General features: G+C 63.7%; 3 protein-coding genes across 5 annotated transcripts; all 3 read right to left on the reverse strand.

Annotated features, from left to right (window-relative positions):
• Positions 1–78: 78 nt before the first annotated feature.
• Positions 79–4,194, reverse strand: LIF (LIF interleukin 6 family cytokine). Of its 2 annotated transcripts, XM_055701032.1 has the most exons (3): positions 4,027–4,194; positions 2,168–2,346; positions 79–2,005 (listed from the first exon to the last, which is right to left on the reverse strand). In XM_055701032.1, exons 1-3 carry the CDS (start codon positions 4,043–4,045, stop codon positions 1,568–1,570), a joined length of 636 nt encoding a protein of 211 aa, XP_055557007.1. In that variant the 5' UTR covers positions 4,046–4,194; the 3' UTR covers positions 79–1,567. The 2 variants fall into 2 exon arrangements, with proteins under 2 accessions (XP_055557007.1, XP_027669653.2); XM_027813852.2 differs by lacking the exon at positions 4,027–4,194 and having other exon boundaries at positions 2,168–3,799.
• A 4,045-nt stretch (positions 4,195–8,239) lies between these two features.
• On the reverse strand, positions 8,240–11,761 carry OSM (oncostatin M). Of its 2 annotated transcripts, XM_055700809.1 has the most exons (4): positions 11,209–11,761; positions 10,213–10,349; positions 9,852–10,067; positions 8,240–9,743 (listed from the first exon to the last, which is right to left on the reverse strand). In XM_055700809.1, the coding sequence occupies exons 1-4, from the start codon at positions 11,243–11,245 to the stop codon at positions 9,603–9,605; spliced, it is 531 nt and encodes a 176-aa protein (XP_055556784.1). In that variant the 5' UTR covers positions 11,246–11,761; the 3' UTR covers positions 8,240–9,602. The 2 variants fall into 2 exon arrangements, with proteins under 2 accessions (XP_055556784.1, XP_055556783.1); XM_055700808.1 differs by having other exon boundaries at positions 8,240–10,067; positions 11,209–11,757.
• A 2,368-nt stretch (positions 11,762–14,129) lies between these two features.
• Positions 14,130–19,871, reverse strand: CASTOR1 (cytosolic arginine sensor for mTORC1 subunit 1). Its single transcript, XM_055700807.1, has 9 exons — positions 19,706–19,871; positions 19,502–19,572; positions 16,819–17,012; positions 16,522–16,654; positions 16,166–16,289; positions 15,391–15,504; positions 15,222–15,304; positions 14,995–15,089; positions 14,130–14,913 (listed from the first exon to the last, which is right to left on the reverse strand). Exons 1-9 carry the CDS (start codon positions 19,816–19,818, stop codon positions 14,848–14,850), a joined length of 993 nt encoding a protein of 330 aa, XP_055556782.1. The 5' UTR covers positions 19,819–19,871; the 3' UTR covers positions 14,130–14,847.
• Between the last annotated feature and the right edge of the window lie 589 nt (positions 19,872–20,460).

Genomic DNA, 20,460 nt, shown 5'->3' on the forward strand with positions numbered 1-20,460 from the left:
CCTCTCCCAGAGCTGCCTGGGAAGCGGCTGTGATTTTAGCTGCGCCCCCCCCCCCTGCCCCCAACCCCAGCCCCGCCACAACCACTCGCTGGCCTTCCTCTGCCTCTTCCCAGCCGGCTTCGTGTTTCCCTGTGCCGCCAGGCAGCTGGAGTGTGGCTCCCCACACCGTGATGCTCCCCACACCGTGATGGTCCCCACACTGTGGTGATCCCTGCACCATGATGCTCCCCACGTCACGATGGTCCCCATGCAACGATGGTCCCTGTGTCATGATGCTCCCTGCGCTGTGGTGCTCCCTGCACCCTCCTGGCACTTCTAAGCAGCCAGAGAGCGTCGATTTAAGCATCCCCTGGGGAAAATGCCTTCACGGCCAGCCATCCCACAGGAGATGGGAAGGGAAGAAGGAGCGAGGCAACAGGGGATGGTGTCCCCCAGCCCACAGGGATGCTTGAGAGGCAGCCCCAAATGTGTTTCAGGGGAGAAGCAGAGATGTTTGAGGGCAAGCACGAAGGGAACCCAGCAAAGAGAAGCCGAATACAGTCTGTTTCTGTTGGTTTAATTAAAAAAAGGGGGGGAAAGAAGTATAAAAAAATAAATATTAAATAGAACTCTCTCTATATATATATTACCACAAATCTTATTATTAATTATTATTAATAATTATTATTAATAACATTATTAAAAATCAGGTCAGAGCATTCAGTGCATGCTGGGCTTTCCACCGAGGCAATAAATAACCCTCACAGCCCGCTCTGGTGCCAGGAGCGAGCCAGCGCCTCCTGCTATGAGCCTGGGGCCCATCCCCAAGTCCCCACGTCCCTGCGTCCCCACGCCAGGGCCGCATTCAGCCATGCAAAGCGTAGCCCTTGGCCACTAGTACATTCAGAGCCATTCCCATGGGAAAAGCACTTTTCCAAAGGGGAGGGACAGATGCCCCACTGTGCCTGCACGGGGGGATGATGGTCCCTGGTGGGGCAGCCACCAGCTCTGTCCCCAGCAGATGGCCTCATCCAAGGTGGTGGGACCCAGCCCCAACCACCATGGCCACCCCAGTACCCTCAGTTCGGCTCCTTGTGGGGGAGCCAAGCCTCAAAATGTGCAGGGGGAGCGTGTCCCTGTGCCCCATGCCCCACCCAGCCGTAGCATCCCGGCGTCCTTCATCGTGATCCTTTTCCCAGGGAAGCAGAGGCTTTCGGACGATGCTCAAGGATGTCCGTCACATTGCTCTCCATGATGGAGACCGGCCATGGGGGACAGAGTCCAGCCCCACCACCAGCCCCTCGCAGCACCCGCAGCTCCCCACACCCCATGGGAGCACAGGGACGGCCGAGGCACATCCCGGGACCAGCCCGTGCCCCGGCATCACCTCAGGGATGCGCCACCTTGTCCTGCTGGATGCTGGCCCCGGTTCTGCTCTACCCAGGACACACTGGGCGGCAACGTTCACCCCACAAGGGCAGACAGGGCCAGCGCAGGGTCCGGGGTAATAAATAGGAAGGTGGGAGTTCAGGAGGCAGCTGTGGGGGGACGGCTGGTGAGGGGGAGGCAGAGGAGCCGGGGGAGGCGCTCATGGGGGGCTGAGATGAGGTAGGAGGATGCGAGCTGCCTGGGCGATGACCTGCACGTACTTCCTGAGCACCTGGCAGCCCTGCTGCTTCTTCTTGAAGGCGCTCTTGCCCTTGGAGCTCTCCCCGTAGCTGACGTCCACCTGGAAGACGTTGTAGTTCTTGCAGAGGAGGCAGGTGAGGTTGGAGATGAGGCCCCGGGTGGTCTTGGTGGTGTTGTGGAGCCGGTCAAGGAGTTCCTTGGCTGTGGGGTTGAGCTCCTCCTGGTCGCGTGTGATGTTCCCCAGTGAGGCGTTGAGGAAAGCGAAGAGCTTGTACATGGCCACCATGACCTCCTTCCTCTCACTCGTCCGGTTGACACGGAAAGCGGGGAAGAAGATGCTGCTGGGGTTGCAGAGCTTTTCGGTCTCACTGCTGAACGGCTCTCCCTGGCACTTCAGCTGGGAGGAGAGGCAAGCGTCACTCCCACGTCCCCTGTCCCCCTGCCGCCGTCCCCAGCCACCTTCTGCCGCTCTCCCCGTGGCATCCCCAGCCCTCCCTCTTCATGCACTTGATGGAGCAAACACCCCTGGAGGTGCTGGCTGTCCCTGAGTGCCACTTACGTAGAGGCTGAAGAGGTCCTGGGCGGTGGCATTGAGCAGCGCGACCTGCCTGCGGGTCTGCTCCTGGACATTGGAGCGGCACAAGCCGTGACCGGGGCAGCCGGGGCCGGTGACCAGCAGCGCCCGACCAGCCACCGGCCGCCGCTGCAGCAGGAGCAGGGCCACGAAGGGCACAACGCCTGTGCGGGGAGAGAGGTGAGCGTCACGGTGGGGACCCAGACGGCGGTGGTCCGTGGGAACCGTGCCGCTGCTGGTGCCCCCATGATGCAGAGCATCCCCCAGGGGTGCCCCCCACCCTGCTCGGCTAGGGGTCCGGTTCCACCGGCAGCCCCCGGGCCACCCGCTTTGCCGTGCCGAGGGTCCCATCCGCTGCTGTCCCCCTCACCTGCCTGCCGGCAGGCGCTCCCCCGCCTCCCTTGCCGGCGGGGCACCCCGCGGCATTCCCACATTTCGCAACTGGCCCGGTGACGACCTGTCGGGTTTAATCAAATATGCAAAGCGCTTTCCCCTCCGTTATCCTTGGCCGGGTGCTGGGAGCAAGGCCCCACCCCGGCCCCGGCTGACTCAGCGGGGGCGCCCGCAAGGAAACCTGCCTTTGGCATCCCCCCGCCTCTGGCCCCGCCGCCTGCCTCAGTTTCCCTGTCTGCACGGTGGGCGCCGCACCGAGGAACCCCGGGGAGAGACACGGCAGCCGCCAGAGACGCCGGCCAGGAAAATGCCTGGATGCGGAACAAGGGGACCCTTGAGCCACCGGCAGCTGGGTCACCCCAGCGTCTCCCTCCTGCTGGCAGGGTGAGAGCAGGGTGCTCCAACCCCCCATCCCTGAGGACTCCCCCAGACCAGCATGCCGTGTCGGGAAGGCCACAGTGCCTCTGGAGCTGCGCTCTGCATCCTGGGGGCAGGGGACCCCGGGGGTCCCCGCCGCCGGCTGCCCTGGGAGCCCGCTGGCAGCACCCCGGCAGGGTGGGAGCCCCGTGCAATGCCGCGGGGGGGCTGCCAGGCAAAGCCCCCAGGCCAGGACACGCGCCCACACTTGTCAGAGCTTCTGACACGCCGCCGTGCCGGGTAACCCAAGCTTTGCTTTATTTACCCTGCCCAGGTGGGAAAGGACTTACCTGGGCGTGTTGCAATCCCTGACCCGCTGCCGCTCCCCTCCTGCGCAGTACGGGGGGGACCCTTCCTCCCCGCGCCCCTGGGGCCCTGGGTGCTCCCATGGGATGCAGATGCCCTGACCCCTACCCCACCCCAAGCCCCTCTTGCTGCTGACCCCCCGCCCCGGCCACCACCTTCTGCCCATTTCACAGCTGGGCAGAGCGAGGCTCAGCACCCACATGTGCCAGGGGCTGCATGGGTGGGGGGTCCCGGGGGGGTGCTGCTCCATAGGACCCCGCAGCACTGTCCGCTCCCTCCAGCCCCCCTTCCTGCACTTGGCAGCCTCCTCATCCCTCCAGTGCTCCCAACCCAGTGGCAGCTCGCAGCATTAAAAGACCCAGAAGAAGAAAAAGCCGGGGGGGGAATATTAAAAAAAGCCAAAAAAGCCCAAAAAATTAACCACCCCTCCCGCTTTTTTTTTTTTTTTTTTTTTTTTTGGAAACATTTCCAGTTATATAAGTGTCCAGATGTTGGTTGCACCGCGCCAGCGCCGCGCTTGACTCCCTGCTGCCAATTCCCAGAGATGCTCATCCCATGGGGAATGCAGCGCGGCGGGAGCCCTCGCTCCAGCTCTGGCGGCGGCAGCGAACCGGGACCCGCCTGTGCCCGAGCATCACCAGGAAAACGGGGGGGGTGGGTGGGGAGGAGGAAAAAAAGGGGGAGAAAGGGAAATAATTTCCCCAAAGTTGATTTTTTTTTTTTTTTACCTGCCGGCACGAACTTCATTGTGAGCCGCGTCCCGGGAGCAACTTAATAGAGATTGGTGTTGGCAGAGGAAGTTTTCAGAAATTCATGTTCATACTGGGGGACTTCTCGGGGTTTATATACCGGTCCGGCAGCCAGCCTGTGTTGTAAGAAAGGGGAGGAGGGGGGGGGACGTGGGGGGAGCAGCACCACTATCGTTAGTTCTATTGAAACTGGAAATCAGGAAGTTGAGGGCTTTGGAAATCCTGAATGATTCTTAGAAATAAACTTCTGATAAGTTGATGTCACCAGGATTGTGGGTTTTGTGTTTTTTTCACATACGGGGTCGGGGAGGTGCTGGGGAAGTGGGTGGGAAAGGAAGGGGGGCAATATGCATTAAAGCCCCCCCCCCTAGGGAGGCGAGCGGCTGCATGTGGGGTTTGGGGGCATCGCGGGGGGCGGCGGGTGACGGCGGTGGCGTCGAGGCGCGATGGCAAGCGCACGGCACCGTGACTCATGGAGCCACAAGCACTTTCACCCCCGGGTCCCCTTCCCCGGGCTGGGGCTTCCCCACTGGCTGCTGGAGTAGTCAATAAAATAAGGGTGGGAGTGTGTGTGTAGAATATGATTTTGATTTTTTTTTTTTTGGGGGGGGGGGAAGAGATAAAAGGTGTGAGGAGGCAGTAGTGGGGTCCCCCAAGGGACAGGAGACCCCCGGTCACGGTGGGATGGATGCGGTGTCATCAGTGGCCTGCCGGTGGCTCATCCCTTTGGGTGAAAATATTGGAAGGGTGGGTTTTCTCTAGGAAAAAGGACAAACCCACCCAGCAGGGAGAGGCTGGACCAGCCCCCCAGCGTTAACCCTTCCATCGGCGGGGCTGTCCCCTGCCTGGCGCAGGCAGGAGGGTGCTGGGCTGGTTGGCAAGGTGCTAAATTCAGTGTGGGAGCAAACACCCGGGCAGGGGGTCAGCCTCTCGTGGGGGTCCTGTGGGACCAGGATGCTGTGAGGCTGTTCGCTCCCCGATTTGGGTGAAAGACAGGTTAAAGGGATTTTTGTTTTTCTTGTATATATTTTTTAGTCACCAGGGGCATGGCCGAGCTGGAACGTTTAATCAGGTTTAGCAAGTTTGTGCCCTGGTTGCACTGGCAGCGTGAACCTGCTGGGGTGACAATTGAGGAAAGGTGATGCAAGAGCTGCCATGACCCCGCCATCCCCCGTGGCAGTGGGTGACACCTCAAGGGGGGGACACAAGGACCCCCCCTGTGCTGGAGCAGGGGGGAGGTTGCTCACATAGCTGCCTGCCTCAGTTTCCCCATTCATGAACCTGGGGACCAACATGGTTAGCCAGGTGGCATTGATACCCCAGCAGCCAAAGCCCAGTTCAGCTCATTCTGGCCTTACTGGGATGCCAGGCAGTGAGCTGGATGGGGAGTGAGGGGGCTGTGGAGGGAGGACAAGCCCCACCTCACCCCCCTGCAACCTCACACCTGGTTTTATCAGGGTGCACTGAGCAGCTCATCACATATTGATGGGTATCTGGTGCAGCTGGTATCTGACAGCACTTAATTAGCTGAGGAATTGATATTTCTTAATAGCACTAGGGACCATCCTCAGGGAGGGCTTGTGTGCAGGGATTGCTGCAGGTTTGCTGTTTTCTGCCCTTTTCCTGAATTTCCCAGCAGCAGCTCAGCCCAGGGCTGCCACGGCCAGGTCAGTGTCCCAGAGCTGGGCAGGGCTTTGGGGTTTCATTTATAATAAATTTTCTAGGAGGAGATAGAAAGGGGCAGGGGAGGATGCTCCAGCAGGAACACCTGGATCTCTGATCTGCACAGGCTGGATGGGAGAGATGCAGGGGATGGGAGATGCCCAGGAAAGTCCCTTTCCCGATCATTTTGATAGCAGGAACATCCCCACGTGGATCCTGCACTGATGCCCTGTGGAGCTGGGCAGCAGGAAAGGTGCGATGCAGGAGCATGGCCAGATGGTGACATGGGTGGGGGTCCCGGTAGGTCCCAAGGAGGGAGCGGGAAGGGGCTGGTTGGTGGGGGGAGGCAGCCCTCCCCATGGGAGGGAGCAAGGGGCTGCGGGGTCAGGGCCCTGTGGGGTGTCCCTGGAGTGTCCCCGGTTTGGGGATCCCAGGAGCAGAGCTGGGGGCAGTTGGGCAGGAAACAGCAGCCCTACCTGGCCAGACACTGCTGCCTGCTGTCCCTGCTGTCCCCACCACCAGCCTGGCCAGGGACAAGGGGACAAACCCAGGGTGTCCCAAGTCCACTGCTGCCATGCTGCTGCTCTGCTCCCCTGCCCCTGTCCCCTCTGCTCCATCCCATCCTGTACCTGTCCCCTCTGCCCCATCCCATCCCGTACCTGCCCCCGGCCCAGCCTCAGCCCCCCGCCCCATCCCTGTCCCCATGCTGCCCCCTGCTGCCCCAGCCCAGAACTATCCACTCCCCATCCCATAATTGCCCCCCTCCCGGCCCATCCCCACCCAGAACCGCCCCATCCCCATCCCGGAACTGCCCCCCCATCCCCATCCCTGGCCCCGTCCCAGACCTGTCCTCTCCCCATCCCAGTACTGCCCCTCCTGCCCCATCCCATAATTGTCCCTCCCCACCCCATCCCAACCCCACAACTACCCCCACCGCCCCATCCTAGAACTGCCTCATCCCCATCCCAGCATTGCCCCCCCCCACCATTGCCCACCCTTCCCCCCCCCAATCCCCATCCCCAAGTCCCCTCCGGGTCCCTGTCCCATGCTGTCCCCATGCAGGGGCACACATCAGGATTTCGCCATCACTGCAGCCCCCGGGGGGTCCCCCAGATTTGGGGCTGGCCGGGGGGGGCCGTGGCAGGGTTGGGGGGGCTGAGGAAGGGGTGAGTAAGGCTGGTGCCCCCACGCCGGGGAACCCCAAGACTGAATAACGGCAGGAACTGAATTCCCCTTTGACTCATGATGTTTCCCTGCCCGGGGCTGCCTCCCTGCTGCCCCTGTGCCCCACTGGTGCCATCCCACTGGTGTCACCCCATCAGTGTCACCCCATGGGTGTCACCCCACAGGCAGGCATGCTGCTGCTTTCCAGCCCAGCCAGGTGGTAGAGCCCTGTGGCCATGGCAGCGTGAGCAGTGCCCTTGGGGACTGTGGCCCTTGGGGACCATGGCCAAGGGATGTTTCCACCGTGGGGTGGCTTTTCCCGGGGGCAGAAGCATGGGGTGGGCAGTGGGGTTCCCCCTGGGTGGCCCTGTAAGGAGGGAGCCTGGCCCCACAGGGACACAGGGGCTGCCAGCATCCCTATGGTGACACTCAGCCCAGGGTGCATCCCCTGGTTAGGGGTCCCCCCACCCCTCCACACCAGTCCCGGGGGTGGGGGGTGTCACGTACCTGCACCCTCCCCTCCGCAGCCCATGCAAGCTGCCTCCTCTTCTGAGCCGGGTGGGTGGCTTGGCAGGGGACAGCAGCCGGTAGGCAGTGGCACGGTCACCCACAGCACAGCAAGCCGGCCCGGGCTTCTTCATGGTGACATCGTCCCCACCCCAACTGTTCCCAAATGGCAGCAGGTGCCAGCGTGGCAGTGGCCGTCCCGGCAGCGATGCTCCCCACGACTGACTCAGGCAGCGGTGCCGGTGGCAGTGCCAGGCAGCCCGGCGGGCACCGGCACACGGTGGGGAACAAGTGACTCCCTGGTGCCACATGACCAGGTCTTAGGATTTTTGACTCAGCGGGACCAGTGGCAGCAGGGTGGCCTGGTCCCCACGGTGGCCCCAGCCAGGCGGCAAGGATGTGGCGCTTTGGCTTGGCTGCAGCGATGGCCTGGCCTGTGCTGGTGGCTGTGCCAGGTGGCTGGCCACATGGGGTTGTGTGACATGTGGCATGTGGTGCCTGGTGGTGTTGTGCCACACCACAGCATGGCACGTGCCTGGTGGTGCCATGGGATGCCATGTTGCATGCCGTGAGCCACGCTGCGCCATGTGCTACACTGGTGTGCCATGTCCTGTGCTGTGCCATGCGTCACGTCCCACCGTGTGCCACTGTGCTGTGCTACATTCTGTGCCATGCCACGTGCCACATGCTATGCCACACTGTGTGCCACACCAGGCCAGGTCCCATCGCATGCCGTGACATGTGCCTTGGCGAGGACAACGAGCACAGCCTGGCCACCAGCACACAGCTCGTCTCTGCCCACGGACACTGGACACAGGGACACCACCGCTCAGCGGCCCATGGGCCGAGGTCAGCACTTTATTTCCTTCTGCCGTTATACAAAAATATGGGGGGCCCACGAGTCCACGGTGGGCACTGCCCTTCTCACAGTACCAAAAAATATTGATATTCATAAATAAAACCTCGTTACATTCATAGTTTAACATGATACAAAAAAGTTATCATAAAAATAGATATTTATATATTAAAAACATGTCGTTAAATACTTCTTCCCACTGCAGGGACTTATTAAATTAACCCCAAGATTCAATAAATACAATAACCACACAAATATTAATGTATAAATTAGTGGGGAGGGGGTGGGTGCCACCACCCACCATCACAGTGTGGTGGCCAGAGCTGAGCCCCTGCCCGGCAGGGCTGTGGTGGCACGGCCCGAGGGGCTCGGGGATGTGGGGGACACCGAGGGTACAGGGACACTGAGCACAGAGGGATGAGTGTGGCATCCCTGAGGACACGGGGGTGCTGAGAGCATGGGGACACCAAGAGCATGGGGTCACCAGGTGTGCCTGAATGAGCACAGGGACAAGCGTAGGGACACCAAGCACAGGTGGACACTGGAGCACAGGAACGAACACAGGGATGCTGAGGGCTTGAGGACACTGAGCGTGTAGGATGAGCACAGGGACATTGGGTTTGTGGGGACACTGAGCTTATAGGGACACCAAGCACACGACGACAGTGAGTGTGTAGGGACACCAAGCTGGTAGGCACACCAAGCTTATGCGGACACTGAGCTTATGGGGACACCGAGCTCACGGGGACACCGAGCTCACAGGATTCTGCTCCCAGATGTGCCCTGGGACCAGCAAACCCAGTGTAGGGCAGGCAGGGACAGGCAGGCAGGGGGTGACAAAGCTGGTGACACTTGCGGGTGCCAGCAGTGCTCTCCGTGGGCCGGGCCGCACCCTGCCGGCAGCGCAGCGGGTGCTGGGTGAGCAGCTCTTAGTCAGGCTGGGTCACCGGACCCATTGAATCACTGGAAAATCCAGCAGGGCTTGGTGACAAGGGACGGCTCCATCCCGCAGCGCTGGGCACCCGGGGGACACCTGAGTGCACTGCTCTCCGTGGCACCGGGGCTACCGGGATGTGGGGCAGGAGGTGGGGGAGCTGGCAGGAGCATGGCGGGGCTGTCCTGCAGCCAAGTGGTGGCATGGGGACAGCCTGGTCCCCATGGCAAGCCGAAGTGATGGGACACACTTTGAGTGCGCTTGTGACCTCACCCGTGCAAGCTCAGAGGGTCTCTGTGGTCCATCCTGGCCAGCCGGCGAGTCTCCAACCCAGGGACAGGGATGGGGTGGAGATGGGGATGGAGATGGAGATGCTGATGGGATGGAGATGGAGACAGGGACGAGGACCACTCTGGTGACGGCGGGGCTGTACTAGGAGCGTGCGGGCAGCCACGAGCCCCGCTGCCATCTCCGCTTCTCCCACTGCGCTCGACGACTCCTGGCCTCCAGCTGGGCATTGAGCTTGGCCATGAAGCGGGCATAGCTCCAGAGGATCCGGCATCCCTCCAGCTTCTGTCGGAAGACTTTAGTGGGTGCTGTGGGGCTGGGTGGAGGCCGGGGACTGGGCCGGGGGCTGGGGGCTGGGAAGAGCCCATCCAGGTTGCTGAGGAGCCCTCGCACCTTCAGGTGGGTGCTGGCCAAGCGGCGAAGGATTTCGGCATCAGGGGGGTTGAGGTCACGCTGGTGTCGGGTGATGTCCTGCAGCGCCTGGGCCATGCGGGTCATGGTGCCCCGCAGCCTCTGCAGCCCCCTGGGCCCTGGCACCGGTCCCCTCAGCCACTCGGGAGGGCGCTTGGTGCGGCAGAGATTGTTGATGGCCAGGTGCTGGTCCTTCTCCTGCCCAGGGATGGGGGGAAAGGTCAGAGACATGGGACAGGAGCAGCACAGGGACACCACCCCTTTCCACCCCCACCACCCCCAGCCCTGTGTCCCCCCGCGGAGGGAACAGGAGCAACCCCTCACCCCGAGGAAGGAGACTCACGTAGAAGGTGAAAAGCTCCTGTGCATCCTCGGCCATGTGCCTCACCAGTGCCTGGATCTGCTGCAGGGTGGGGGGCTGCAGGGGCCGTCCCCCCTGGCTTGGTACTGCCCAGAGGATGAAGAGCCCTTTGGTAACAGCTGGGGAGGAAGAGGAGGGAGATGGGGGACATTGGGGCATTGCTGGATGCAGGGAGGCAGCCGCTTCTCCGCTCCGGAATGGCACAAGCTCACCAGCCCCCTGCCATAGTGACAGCTCCATCACCCTGGCATCAGGACTGGAGGCAAGAACGGCATGTGCTGGGCACGTGTCCCCTGTGCCAAAGTCCCCAGTCCTGCCACAGGGGCAAGCCAGCCCCTTTGCCAAAAGCTTGCTGGGGACCTGGCAAGGAGGAGGAGGAGGATGCCATGGAGCAGCCAGGGAGGGCAGCCCAGCCACGGGGGTTGACCTAGCAGCTCCCCCTGTCAGCATGGGCCACTGCAAAGGAGGGCACAGCGGTGACAGTCCCAGATCCAGCCCCTCAGCTCAGGCTGGATGCTGTCCCAGCCCTGTGCTGGTGGCGGCTATGGATGCGGCGCTGGACCTGCACCAAGCATCTGACCGAGCTGTTCTTGCAGGGTCAAAGCAAGCCCAGCCCTGACCCTCTTCCATCAGTCCCCGAACCGACCCCAAAGCATGCCCCCTCCTACTCACCCCCTCCCAGCATCCCTCTTCCCCTGGGGAGGAAGGGAGCACCCATGGGGTGCTCATCCCTGGCACTTCCTGTCCCACATGCCACAGCCGCAGGGAATGTCCCCATCCCCTGCCAGTGCCTTTCAGAGGTGACACCGCCATGGCACGGAGAGGGGGGGGACAGCCTCAGCGACAACATCTGCCACGGCACGCTGAGTCAACCCCCATGTGGGCCCTGCTGCCATGCTCCATCCCACGGCTCCCAGCGGCGCGGTGCGGCCAACGCACGAGCAAGAGGGTAGTTGCGGGATGCCGGCGGCCACCTACCTGCCAGTACACCCAAGGGCCGCCGGTCGCACCGCATGGCCGGGGCAGGGTGCTTCAGCGCTGGGCGCACAAGCAACTTCCTTAACTGCTCGGCGATGGGGAAGCTGGGCTTTTAAAGTGCACCCTTTCGCCCCCACCTCCGAAGGAGGCACCCAGACCCAACGGAAAGCCAGCAAGAAGTGAAGCTGTGCCCTGGGGCCAATGAGCGGGGTGAGCTGCCCCAGCAGGAGGAAATGATGCTGGCCAGCCCATGGGGTTGTTCTTCGATTCAGTTCCTCGAGGGAGTCCTGGTGGGTCCAGCCCTGGGAGCCCACGGTCCCACGGCTCATCTCAGATCTGGCCGCGCTGGTGCCACTGGACCTCCATGACCTGGCTTCTTGGAAAAGGGCGGCTTTGAGTCACCCTGGTTTCACTGCTTGGCACCCAAAGGGCTGGTTGAACCGAAAACAGCCTCAGCTGTCCCGAAACCCAAATGCAAAAGAGGGCAGTGACAGCGGCAGTAGCAGAGCTGGTATCAGTGGACAGGGATGTCAGCCATGGGGGGACACCTGTGTCCCATCACAGGGGCTTTGCATCCTGAGTTCACCTGTGTGAGCTGAAAATCTGTCCCGGGAAGGAGGGAGGCGGAAGCTCGGGAAGTACAGAGCATCCCGGCACAGCTGGGGACTGCGCCCCACCCCAGCGCTCAGTCTGGATGATGCTCTGGAGGATGCTCTGTCTGCCCATCCACCTGCTGGCACCCACCCACCCACCCTTCTGGGTGATGAATTTGGGTGCTGAACCAGTGGGGGACGCAGGGCAGCACGGCTCAGCCCCTCTGCCCGGCAGCACCCACGGGTACCTCCGGGGAGGAAGGGCAGTTGCCCGGTGCCCAGTGGCCGTGCCCGGACCCGCGCAGGGCGCTGGGTGTTGCCCAAGGGCGCAGGGGCTGCGGGCAGCGGAAGCCTGGTGCAGGCAGCGGTGCAGGCAACGCTGCCCTTGCTGCTGCGTCAGGCTTATGCAATACCGCCATGGGAGAGCCCGGCTTGCACAGCCCCTGCTGGCATTGCCACGGGTCCTGCACCACCCCAGTGCTGCTGGCAGCACCCAGTACAAACCCCTTTGCCACCCCTCAGCTCCCCTCTCCCAGCGGATGGAGCCTGGCACCAACAGGGGCTTTTTCCATCCCATAAAACCAAATACGTTTTACCAGCTTTTTGAGATGTATTGCAGTCTGGTTGATTTTGGTGACCATCAAAAATTGCTGGTGCGAGCCACCCCACACCAAATTTGCACATTCAGAGGGTTTGGTAGTGGCACAGAGGGACAACCCAGACATAACATCTCTGGGGCAGAAGAGCGCAGCCATGACTCACTTCCAGAAGAAGAAATGTTTTCTTTTCCCCAAATTAGGTGACTCCCTGCTGCCACAGAGGGGCCGGCGCTGCTTCCTCCACCAACTGCCTCCTCCTCCTCCTTCCTCCTCCGGGTGTCCTCTGGCAGAGGTGATGGCTGGGCAGGGCTGTGCCCAGGGCAGTCCTGGAGGGGTGGAGAAACCACAAGGACCTCCTCTCTGCCGATCTGTTTGAAGTAGTTTGTCCGTCCACCTGTCTAGACAGTCTGTTAGCTATCTGTCCATATGTCCACCTGTCCATCCCTCCATCTACCTACCCATCTGCCCATCCACCCATCCATCCCTCCACCTGTCCATCAACCCATCTATCCAGCTATCACCCACACAACAAACCAACCAACCATCCATCCATCCAACTGTCTGCCCATCCACTTGTCCATCCATCCACCCACCCACTGCCCATCCATCCATCCATGCATCCACCTGTCCATCCACCCTTCCATTAACCCATTCCTCCCTCTCTGACTGCAGGAGTGGTGCCATGGTGGGACCCCAAGCACCCTGGGTGGGCTGTCAGGACTACAGGGGCAGAACACCCCCACCCTCAGACCCTCCACAGCCGCAGGCAGCCCTAGCCCCTCCACATGGCACCACCACCTCCCAGGGATCTGCACAGGGTCCCAAGGAGGCCACCGTGGTGGCCACCCCACTGGAGGAAAGCGGGTGGCGACTGTGCAGTACCCAACAGGGACAAAAATAGTGGCAGTGACCGCATGGGCCGGCTGCAATTTCTTCATCGCTTGGGCGCACGTCACCGGTGTCTCATGACTCTGGACGAGAGAGCAAGACAGGAAAGAAAGCGCCCAGAGAGGTTGCAGGAACCTGACGACTTGCAAGCGTGTGGGAGCTGACGTGGGGAGGACCCAGCCAGGACCTGGGCACGCTCCCGCTTGCTGTGTGGGAAGGGGGGGGGGGCTGGCTGTGGGGGTCAGGATGGGAGCAGCGCTGGCCCCAGCCCCACCGAGCTGCCCACACTGCGGGAAAAGGCACTGAGGAGGTTTCCGCCACGCTCACGCTATCTCGCTCATTGCCCAGGCATGGACACCCGGGGCACCCAGGGGCTGGGGGGGCCACCCACATGGCCCCAGCCTCTAAAGGGGTCACAGCCCCCCCAAGAGGGGACATCCACCACCCTGTGCACCCCGCTTAGCTGCCGGCAAGGGGAGAGGATGGGGGGATGCGGTGAGGGCATGGCAGGGGCATCCCCAGGGCTGGGGTCAAGTTCAGCCCTTTGTGTGTCAGTTTCCCCCCCAGACCACAAAAGGCAGCCAGGCATGGGGCAGGGACAGGGCAGAAATGGGGGAGTGGGACCCCCAGCGCCTCAGTTTCCCCACAGCCAGTAACTTGCTGGGGGGTCCAGCCTTTGCCCCTTTTTTCCACCCAAAATACATGGCAGGTGAGCTGGCCGCATCCCGGTCACCTTACAGCAGGGATACTGGGAATGCCACATCCCAGCCGCTCCCATCCCACCCAGTGCCACCACGCTGGGGACCATCTCTGGGCCCCTCCCCCTGGGGCTACATGGAAATAAAAATAATAGTTTTTAATAAGTCAATAAAAATCCTATGTGAAAATACAGCTTGGGAGGAACTGGGGGTTCACTCTTGTCCCCCAGCAATAGGCGACAGCCCAGGCAGGGGCAGGGGGCCACCCTGGAGGGACCACAGCTCCCCCCACCTTGGAGATTTTTGGGGTGCCAGGGGGAAGCCCAGCTCCAGGGATGCTTTCACCCCTCCACAGGGCTGGTCCAGGGGTGCCCCAGAGCATCACAGCCGCCCCGCACCCAAGGGGACCTCACCCACAGGGGGACACACAGGGTGTGGGGACATATCCTGCCAGCCCTGGGCTGTCACCCCCAACACCACGGTGGCACATCACTGCTCTCTAGCACGTCCCCTCCTCCAGCAGGTCCCCAGGGACACCCACTCTCCTCCCGAGCCCCCCACCCCTGTGCAGGCAGGACTGGAGACAGAGGATGGTGGCCCTTTTGCCTCGCCTGTGGGGTGGCACGGTGGGGAACGCTCTCCCCTCCCACAGGACACTGTCCCACTGCCACAAGGCCACCAGGTCCCTGAAGCCACCATGTCCCCAGCAGGCAGGGAGTGACGCTGCACCTGGCTCTGCCCCGCACCAGGGGGAGCCTTAAAATTAAAAAATAAAGAATAGAGGGGGGAGTCGGGGGTGGGGGGAAGGGGAGTCCCACCGTGCCACCGTGCTGGGCCAGCCGGCATGGGGACAGCCAGCCACTATCTGCTGCTCTCCTGACGCTGCTGCAGCAGCTGGATGACCTCGGCGATGCCCTCCTCAGGGACCTGCCGGGGGGGACAGAGGGGGTGTCAGCCCCGGGGGGACACTCCACCGTGGCAGGTCCCCGGGGAAGGGCAGCAGCTCACCAAGGCGTGATCGAAGTTGAAGGTGCTGATGTAATACGCTGATATGTCAGCGGCGGCCAGCGGCTCGGCGATCTGCGCCACGATGCCACACTCGTCTGGGGAGGCAAGGCGGCACAGCCATGGGGACACGCAGGGAGAGCGTCACCTGGAAGCACCCCCCGGGTAGGGGAGGACAGATGGTGGTGGCATGGAGGGGACACACACAGAGCCGCCATGGCCACACTCACCGAAGCCGAGGGGCTGCCCGCCGATCCGCACCATCCGCCACAGCTCCCCTGTCGAGCTGGTCAGCAGCAGGTCGCTGGGGAACCTGAGGGGGGGGCAGGGTGAGTGTAACCCCCCTCCCTCCTTGAGCCCCCAGCCCCAGGGATGGACAGCCCTAGGGATGGCACCTACCGCTTCTGGGTTTCGGCGTCCATCACGATGGAGATGTAGCCCTCGATGAGGGAGAAGGAGAAGAAGGTGATGGAGTCGAGGTCCTGGCTGCCGGTGCCAGCTTCCCTTGGGGGGCTGCAGGGTGCAGGGGGAAAGAGCTGCAGGGAGGGGTCATGACTCCCAGAACTGGGAGAAGGGCTTGGTGGTGGCACTGGGTGTTTTTGAGCATCGTGTTGGGATGCTGCAGGGTGAGCTGGCGGCTGGGGGGAGGACAGGGAGGGCCAGGAGCAGCTGATACCCGCAGGGTCTGTGACTAGCACAGCCACCAGGTCAGGGGCAGCAGGTGCTGGCCACAGTCAGGACAGGGGTGACACCAGGTTTTGGGGCATCCTCAAAATGCTGCAGTGCCTCCAGAGCAGGAGGGTCCCACCAGAAGGGACCCCATCCTGGGGGACGCAGGAGGTCCTTGGCCAGGAGCATCCCCTCTCCCTAGATGCCATTCCCACCAGCCTTTCGAAACCCACCCTCTCCTGTTCTGCAGTCCCCCCTTCCCAGGCTTTGCTGCAATGGAGGGCTCGTCCCCCGGGTCACCTCAGTCTCCCACCTCCCATGGTGGCAGCGGGACCCACAGCACTGATGTGTCTGCAGCCCCACAGCGTGCTCGGCAGGGCAAAATCAGTTTGCAAAATACACCCAGAGCTTGAAAAGCCCCTGGGAGCAAGGGGGAGACATGTCACTGCAGTTCAGGTGGCACCGGACGAGGGGCCACTACTAAGTCCCCATCCCCGGGACCCACCTGTGGGAGTAGAAGAGGACATCGATAAGCATGGTGGCGATGGCAGGCAGCGTGTCGGGGGCCACGGCCATGACACAGAAGCGGGTCTGGGGGCTCTGCACGGGGTGCAGCGTGGGGCTGGCAGCTGGCAGAGAGAGAGCCACCCGTCAAGTGTGGGGACAGCCTGGGGACAGTACCGCAGTGCCACCCTGTGGCCACCGCAGCCACAGCCCGGCATCCCTCAGGGTGCGGAGGGGTGGCCCTGGGAGTCCCCAAGGATGCGGGTACCAGCGGTGGGAGCTGGAGCACCTCGGTGGGGACCGGGTGACCTTAGGGATGGGGTGGCCCTGGGGGACACGGGACCCAGCATCGTTCACCTGGCTTGGGCTTGAGGAAGCCGTTGCTCACATCGTCACAGGTGACGGGGACGCACTCACCGCTCTCCTCCTTGTAGATGTCGAACTCCCCTGCCAGCGTGTGGATCACCACTGGCAGGTCCCGCTCCCGCACCTGGCCAGGGGTGCAGGATCAGGGCTGGCACCACCCCCCCCGCCCCACAGCCCCCGCCCCCCCCCCCCACCATCTGGGGGCGGTGGGGTTCTCACCCAGCTCCGCCGGAGCCGGTACTCCAGTGGGACCAGGCACCACCGTCCCTGTCGCCGCCCAGCACTCACCAGGATGAAGTCGGTCTGGTAGGTGGAGAGCATCAGCACTGAGACATGGTGCTCGGCCAACGGCGCGATGACCGACCTGGCAATCTTAGTGACACCGGTGGCCTGGCAGCCGGACGGTGCCCGGCCGTTGGAGACAACGCTGAGCACCAGCCACGTCGAATCCGCCACCTGCATGAACTCGGAGGGCGGCAGCTCTGTGAGGGATAAGGGGAGACGGGGGCACGAGGCTCGCTGGGGCTCGGCACAGCCAGTGCCACACGCCCCGTCAGTGCCACAGAGCTTGTGCCAGCTCGGGCACAGCGTGGCACACTCCCTCGGGAGCTGAGCTGGCCCGGCAGAGCCAGGACAGGATCAACCCCAGGTGCAGGGCTGGAGTTGCTGGTTTGGGAGTGCAGACTGGTCCCATCCACAAATGGAACGAGCCAGACAGAGCTGAGCCGCTCCACGCATGCGCTGAGACAGCATCAGAATTTGGCTGTGGGGATATGGGGGGCCAAGGCTATGACACACACACCCCCCCCCAGGCCCAGGACACAGCTCTCCTCCCCACGCCAGCACCCCGGGCTGGGTGTGAGGGGGTGTCAGGGTACACCGTACCCCAAAACCAGCACCACCAGGGCCCTGGGGCTGCGCCGCTGGTTCCCTGCCCCCCAGGAGCCCCCAGCACCAGGGATGCTCAGGCAGGGGGGGAACACGGAGCACCGGAGGGGATAAAGCGAGGACCACCCCACCGTCCTGGGGGTGGCCAGCACCCTGTGCAAGCCCAGCAGGGAAGGGCTGAGCCCAGGCTGGCGGGGAGCCAGGGCTGCCTCCCAAAAAGCTGCTTTTGTTGGCCGGGAGGCCGTGTGCTGGCTGGTCCCCTCCTGTGCCAGGAGAGGGGCTGGTGCTGCCAGGGTGCCCAGGACTCATCCAAGCAACCCTCCCCCCCAGAACTCCTTCCCCACCCCACAGCACTCCCTGGAAGGGACAGGGTGGGCTGGGCACCCAAGGGGGTCTCCAAACCGCTCCCCCCACCTGGCAAAGGTGGGAGGCAGCACCCGTAGGAGACAGCCCCACACAAGCACCCAGCTCTTGGGTGGGTACATGGTGTCCCAGCCGAGCTGAGAAGGCAAACTCATCACCCCAGTGGCAGGGGGGAGGTCACCCCAGGGAGGGTCTGGCACGGTGGTGGGGACCCCATCGAGGGACGGGATCTGCACCCTGCTCCCGAACCGTGGCTGGGGCAGGGCGGGAGCAGGGCCGGATCCAGGGCCTCGGCGGGTGTTTCCAGCGCCTGTTCCTGTGCAGGAAGCGCCAGAACAGCCTCGGCTCCGGCCCAGGGCTGAGCTTTGGGACTGGGGGGGGGACAGGACACAGGGACATGGGGACCTGTCCCAGCGCTCACTGCCTAATCGCTTTTCAACACCACCCTGGGTGAGGCTGCGAACACATCGGGGGGACCCTGTCCTCCCCATGCCACACACCCCAGGGCTTAATCCGGATCCCTAAGGAAAGAGATGGGGTGCAGGTCTCCTCTCCTCGGGGTCCTCTCCCTGGCCCTGCAGCAAGGGGATGCTGGCAGCCCCCCAGCCCCGGGGAGGCGGGGGGGGTGTACGCACTGCACAGCGGGGCCGCCAGCTCACAGGACCATTGTTCAGCACTTCCCGCCCTCCCCTCGGGATTGAGGAATATTTGTCTGCAGGCCCCAAAATAAAACAATACATGGGGAACGGCTCTGGTGCTGGGAGGGGAGAGCCTGGCCCCACAGCCCCTTCCCAGAGCAAAGGGCCAGGCAGGGAGGTGGGAGCTGGATCCGGCTGGCGAGTGCCCCGTGGCCGGAGTGCTGACCCTTGCTCCTTGGGGCACATCCAAGGTGATAAGCTGCAGCCGGCTCCTGCGGCCTCAGCAGGAAGGTTTGGGCGTGGGAAGCCAGGACAGGATCTGGACCCTCCGGCACAGCCCGTTGGGCCGGTACCCCGGCAGGACCGGTGGTGAGGCTGATGCACGGTGCAAGTGAGGTTACCAGCAGCGGGGACGTCACCGAATGACACCTCCCAGGGAGAGGAACCAGCTTGGAAAGGCTCAAACCTCCCCAGGACAACCCAAAATCCGGTCCCTGCTGCCAGGCAGCACCCCCAGGCAGGGGTGCAGAATCAGCCCCTCTCTGCCGAAGCACCGGCTGGCCCCATCCCTCGTCGGGCGGGGGCAAGAGATGAAAGTGGCCAAGGGAACGACAGAAGTGGCCAAGGGAAGGATGGCAGGAGGTCTGGCAGCAGCACCCTGTGCAGGCTGGGAGCCAGGGTGCCACCCGTGAGCACCCCAGGAGGGACCTGCCCCGAGCAGCCAGGCTTTGGGCTGGTGCCGGGCCCCCCGCAGACCATCCCATGGGCTCAGCAGCCCGGTCCCATGAGCTGGTGGAGATGCAGCTCTGCCTGCGAGGGGGTTATAAGGGTGAAGCAGCCACGCCGCGAGAGCCTCGGCCGGGCAAGCTGGTACATCCCCAGCGCAGGCGCCGAGGGGACGGGAGCTGCACGGCCGGGAGCCCCGGGGATGGGCACGTAGCGAAGCCGCCGCGCTACAAGCCACGACTCGCTCCCTGCGGCCCAGGCCCAGCACACTGGGCTGAGAACGTGCACAACTCGTGCCTGCGGTGCCTGCCCCCCCGGCGAGGCACGGGGCACGGCGGCAGCCCCCCACACCGTACCTTTGAAGCCCTCCTCGTCCAGCATGATGGTGTAGTCCTCGGGGGTCTCCGTCAGGCTGAAGAACTTGCACCTGAAGAAGAAACCGGTGCTGGCGACCCCAACGCCGCCGCCTCCCCGGGTCGGGCACCGGGATGGGGCTGGGGGTGAAGCTGGAGCGGTGCCGGGCACCGGAGGAGGAGGAGGATGGGGAGGAAGGCCGGTACCTGCAGCGCTGGGGCAGGAAGAGCAGCTTGAGCAGCGGGTGCGTGTAGAGCCAGAGCCCGCGGCGGGCCAGGCTCAGCACCCGCACCCGGTGCTCCAGGATGTGCAGGTCCATGGCGGCCGCGCCGCACCGGGCCCCGCCGCCGCCGCCGCCGCCGTGAGCGCGGCCCCGGCCCGCCCCGGCCCGCCCCGCGCCGCGGGAGGGGCAACCGGCCGCCCCGCCCCGGTGCCTCGGCACGCAGCCCCGGGTGCCCGGAGCCGCCCCAGCACGGAGCCCCGGCATGTCCGCACCGGCCCCGGCCCGCAGCCCCGGGGACGCCCGCGCCCGCACCCGCCCAATCCGGAGCCCCGGCATGTCCGCACCGGCCCCAGCCCGGTACCCCACGGTGCTCCGCACCGGCCCGATGCGCAGCCCCGGGGACGCCCGCACCGGCCCCGGTCCCGGTCCGGAGCCCCGAGGAGCCCCGCACCGGCCCCGGCTCAGAGCCTAAGGGATGCCCCACACCGGCCCCGCGGTGCCCGACCCAGGGTCTCAGCGGTCCCACCCTTAGTGGCTCCACCGGGCCAGTGACAGAGTGGTGACAGCAGCAGGTCCCTTCCCAGGACCCTCCCCAGCACCTCCCCCAGGGCCGGAGCACCCAGGGGAGACGGGGTCCAGACCAGGGTGCCCCCCACAAAGCCGGTGCAGCAGGAGGAGGTGCCACCCCCTGTCCCATGCCACCCCTTACCCCGCAGTGCAGAAGGGTGACAACAAGAC

Source organism: Falco cherrug, chromosome 1 (assembly GCF_023634085.1).
Source record: "Falco cherrug isolate bFalChe1 chromosome 1, bFalChe1.pri, whole genome shotgun sequence".
NCBI lineage: Eukaryota > Metazoa > Chordata > Aves > Falconiformes > Falconidae > Falco > Falco cherrug.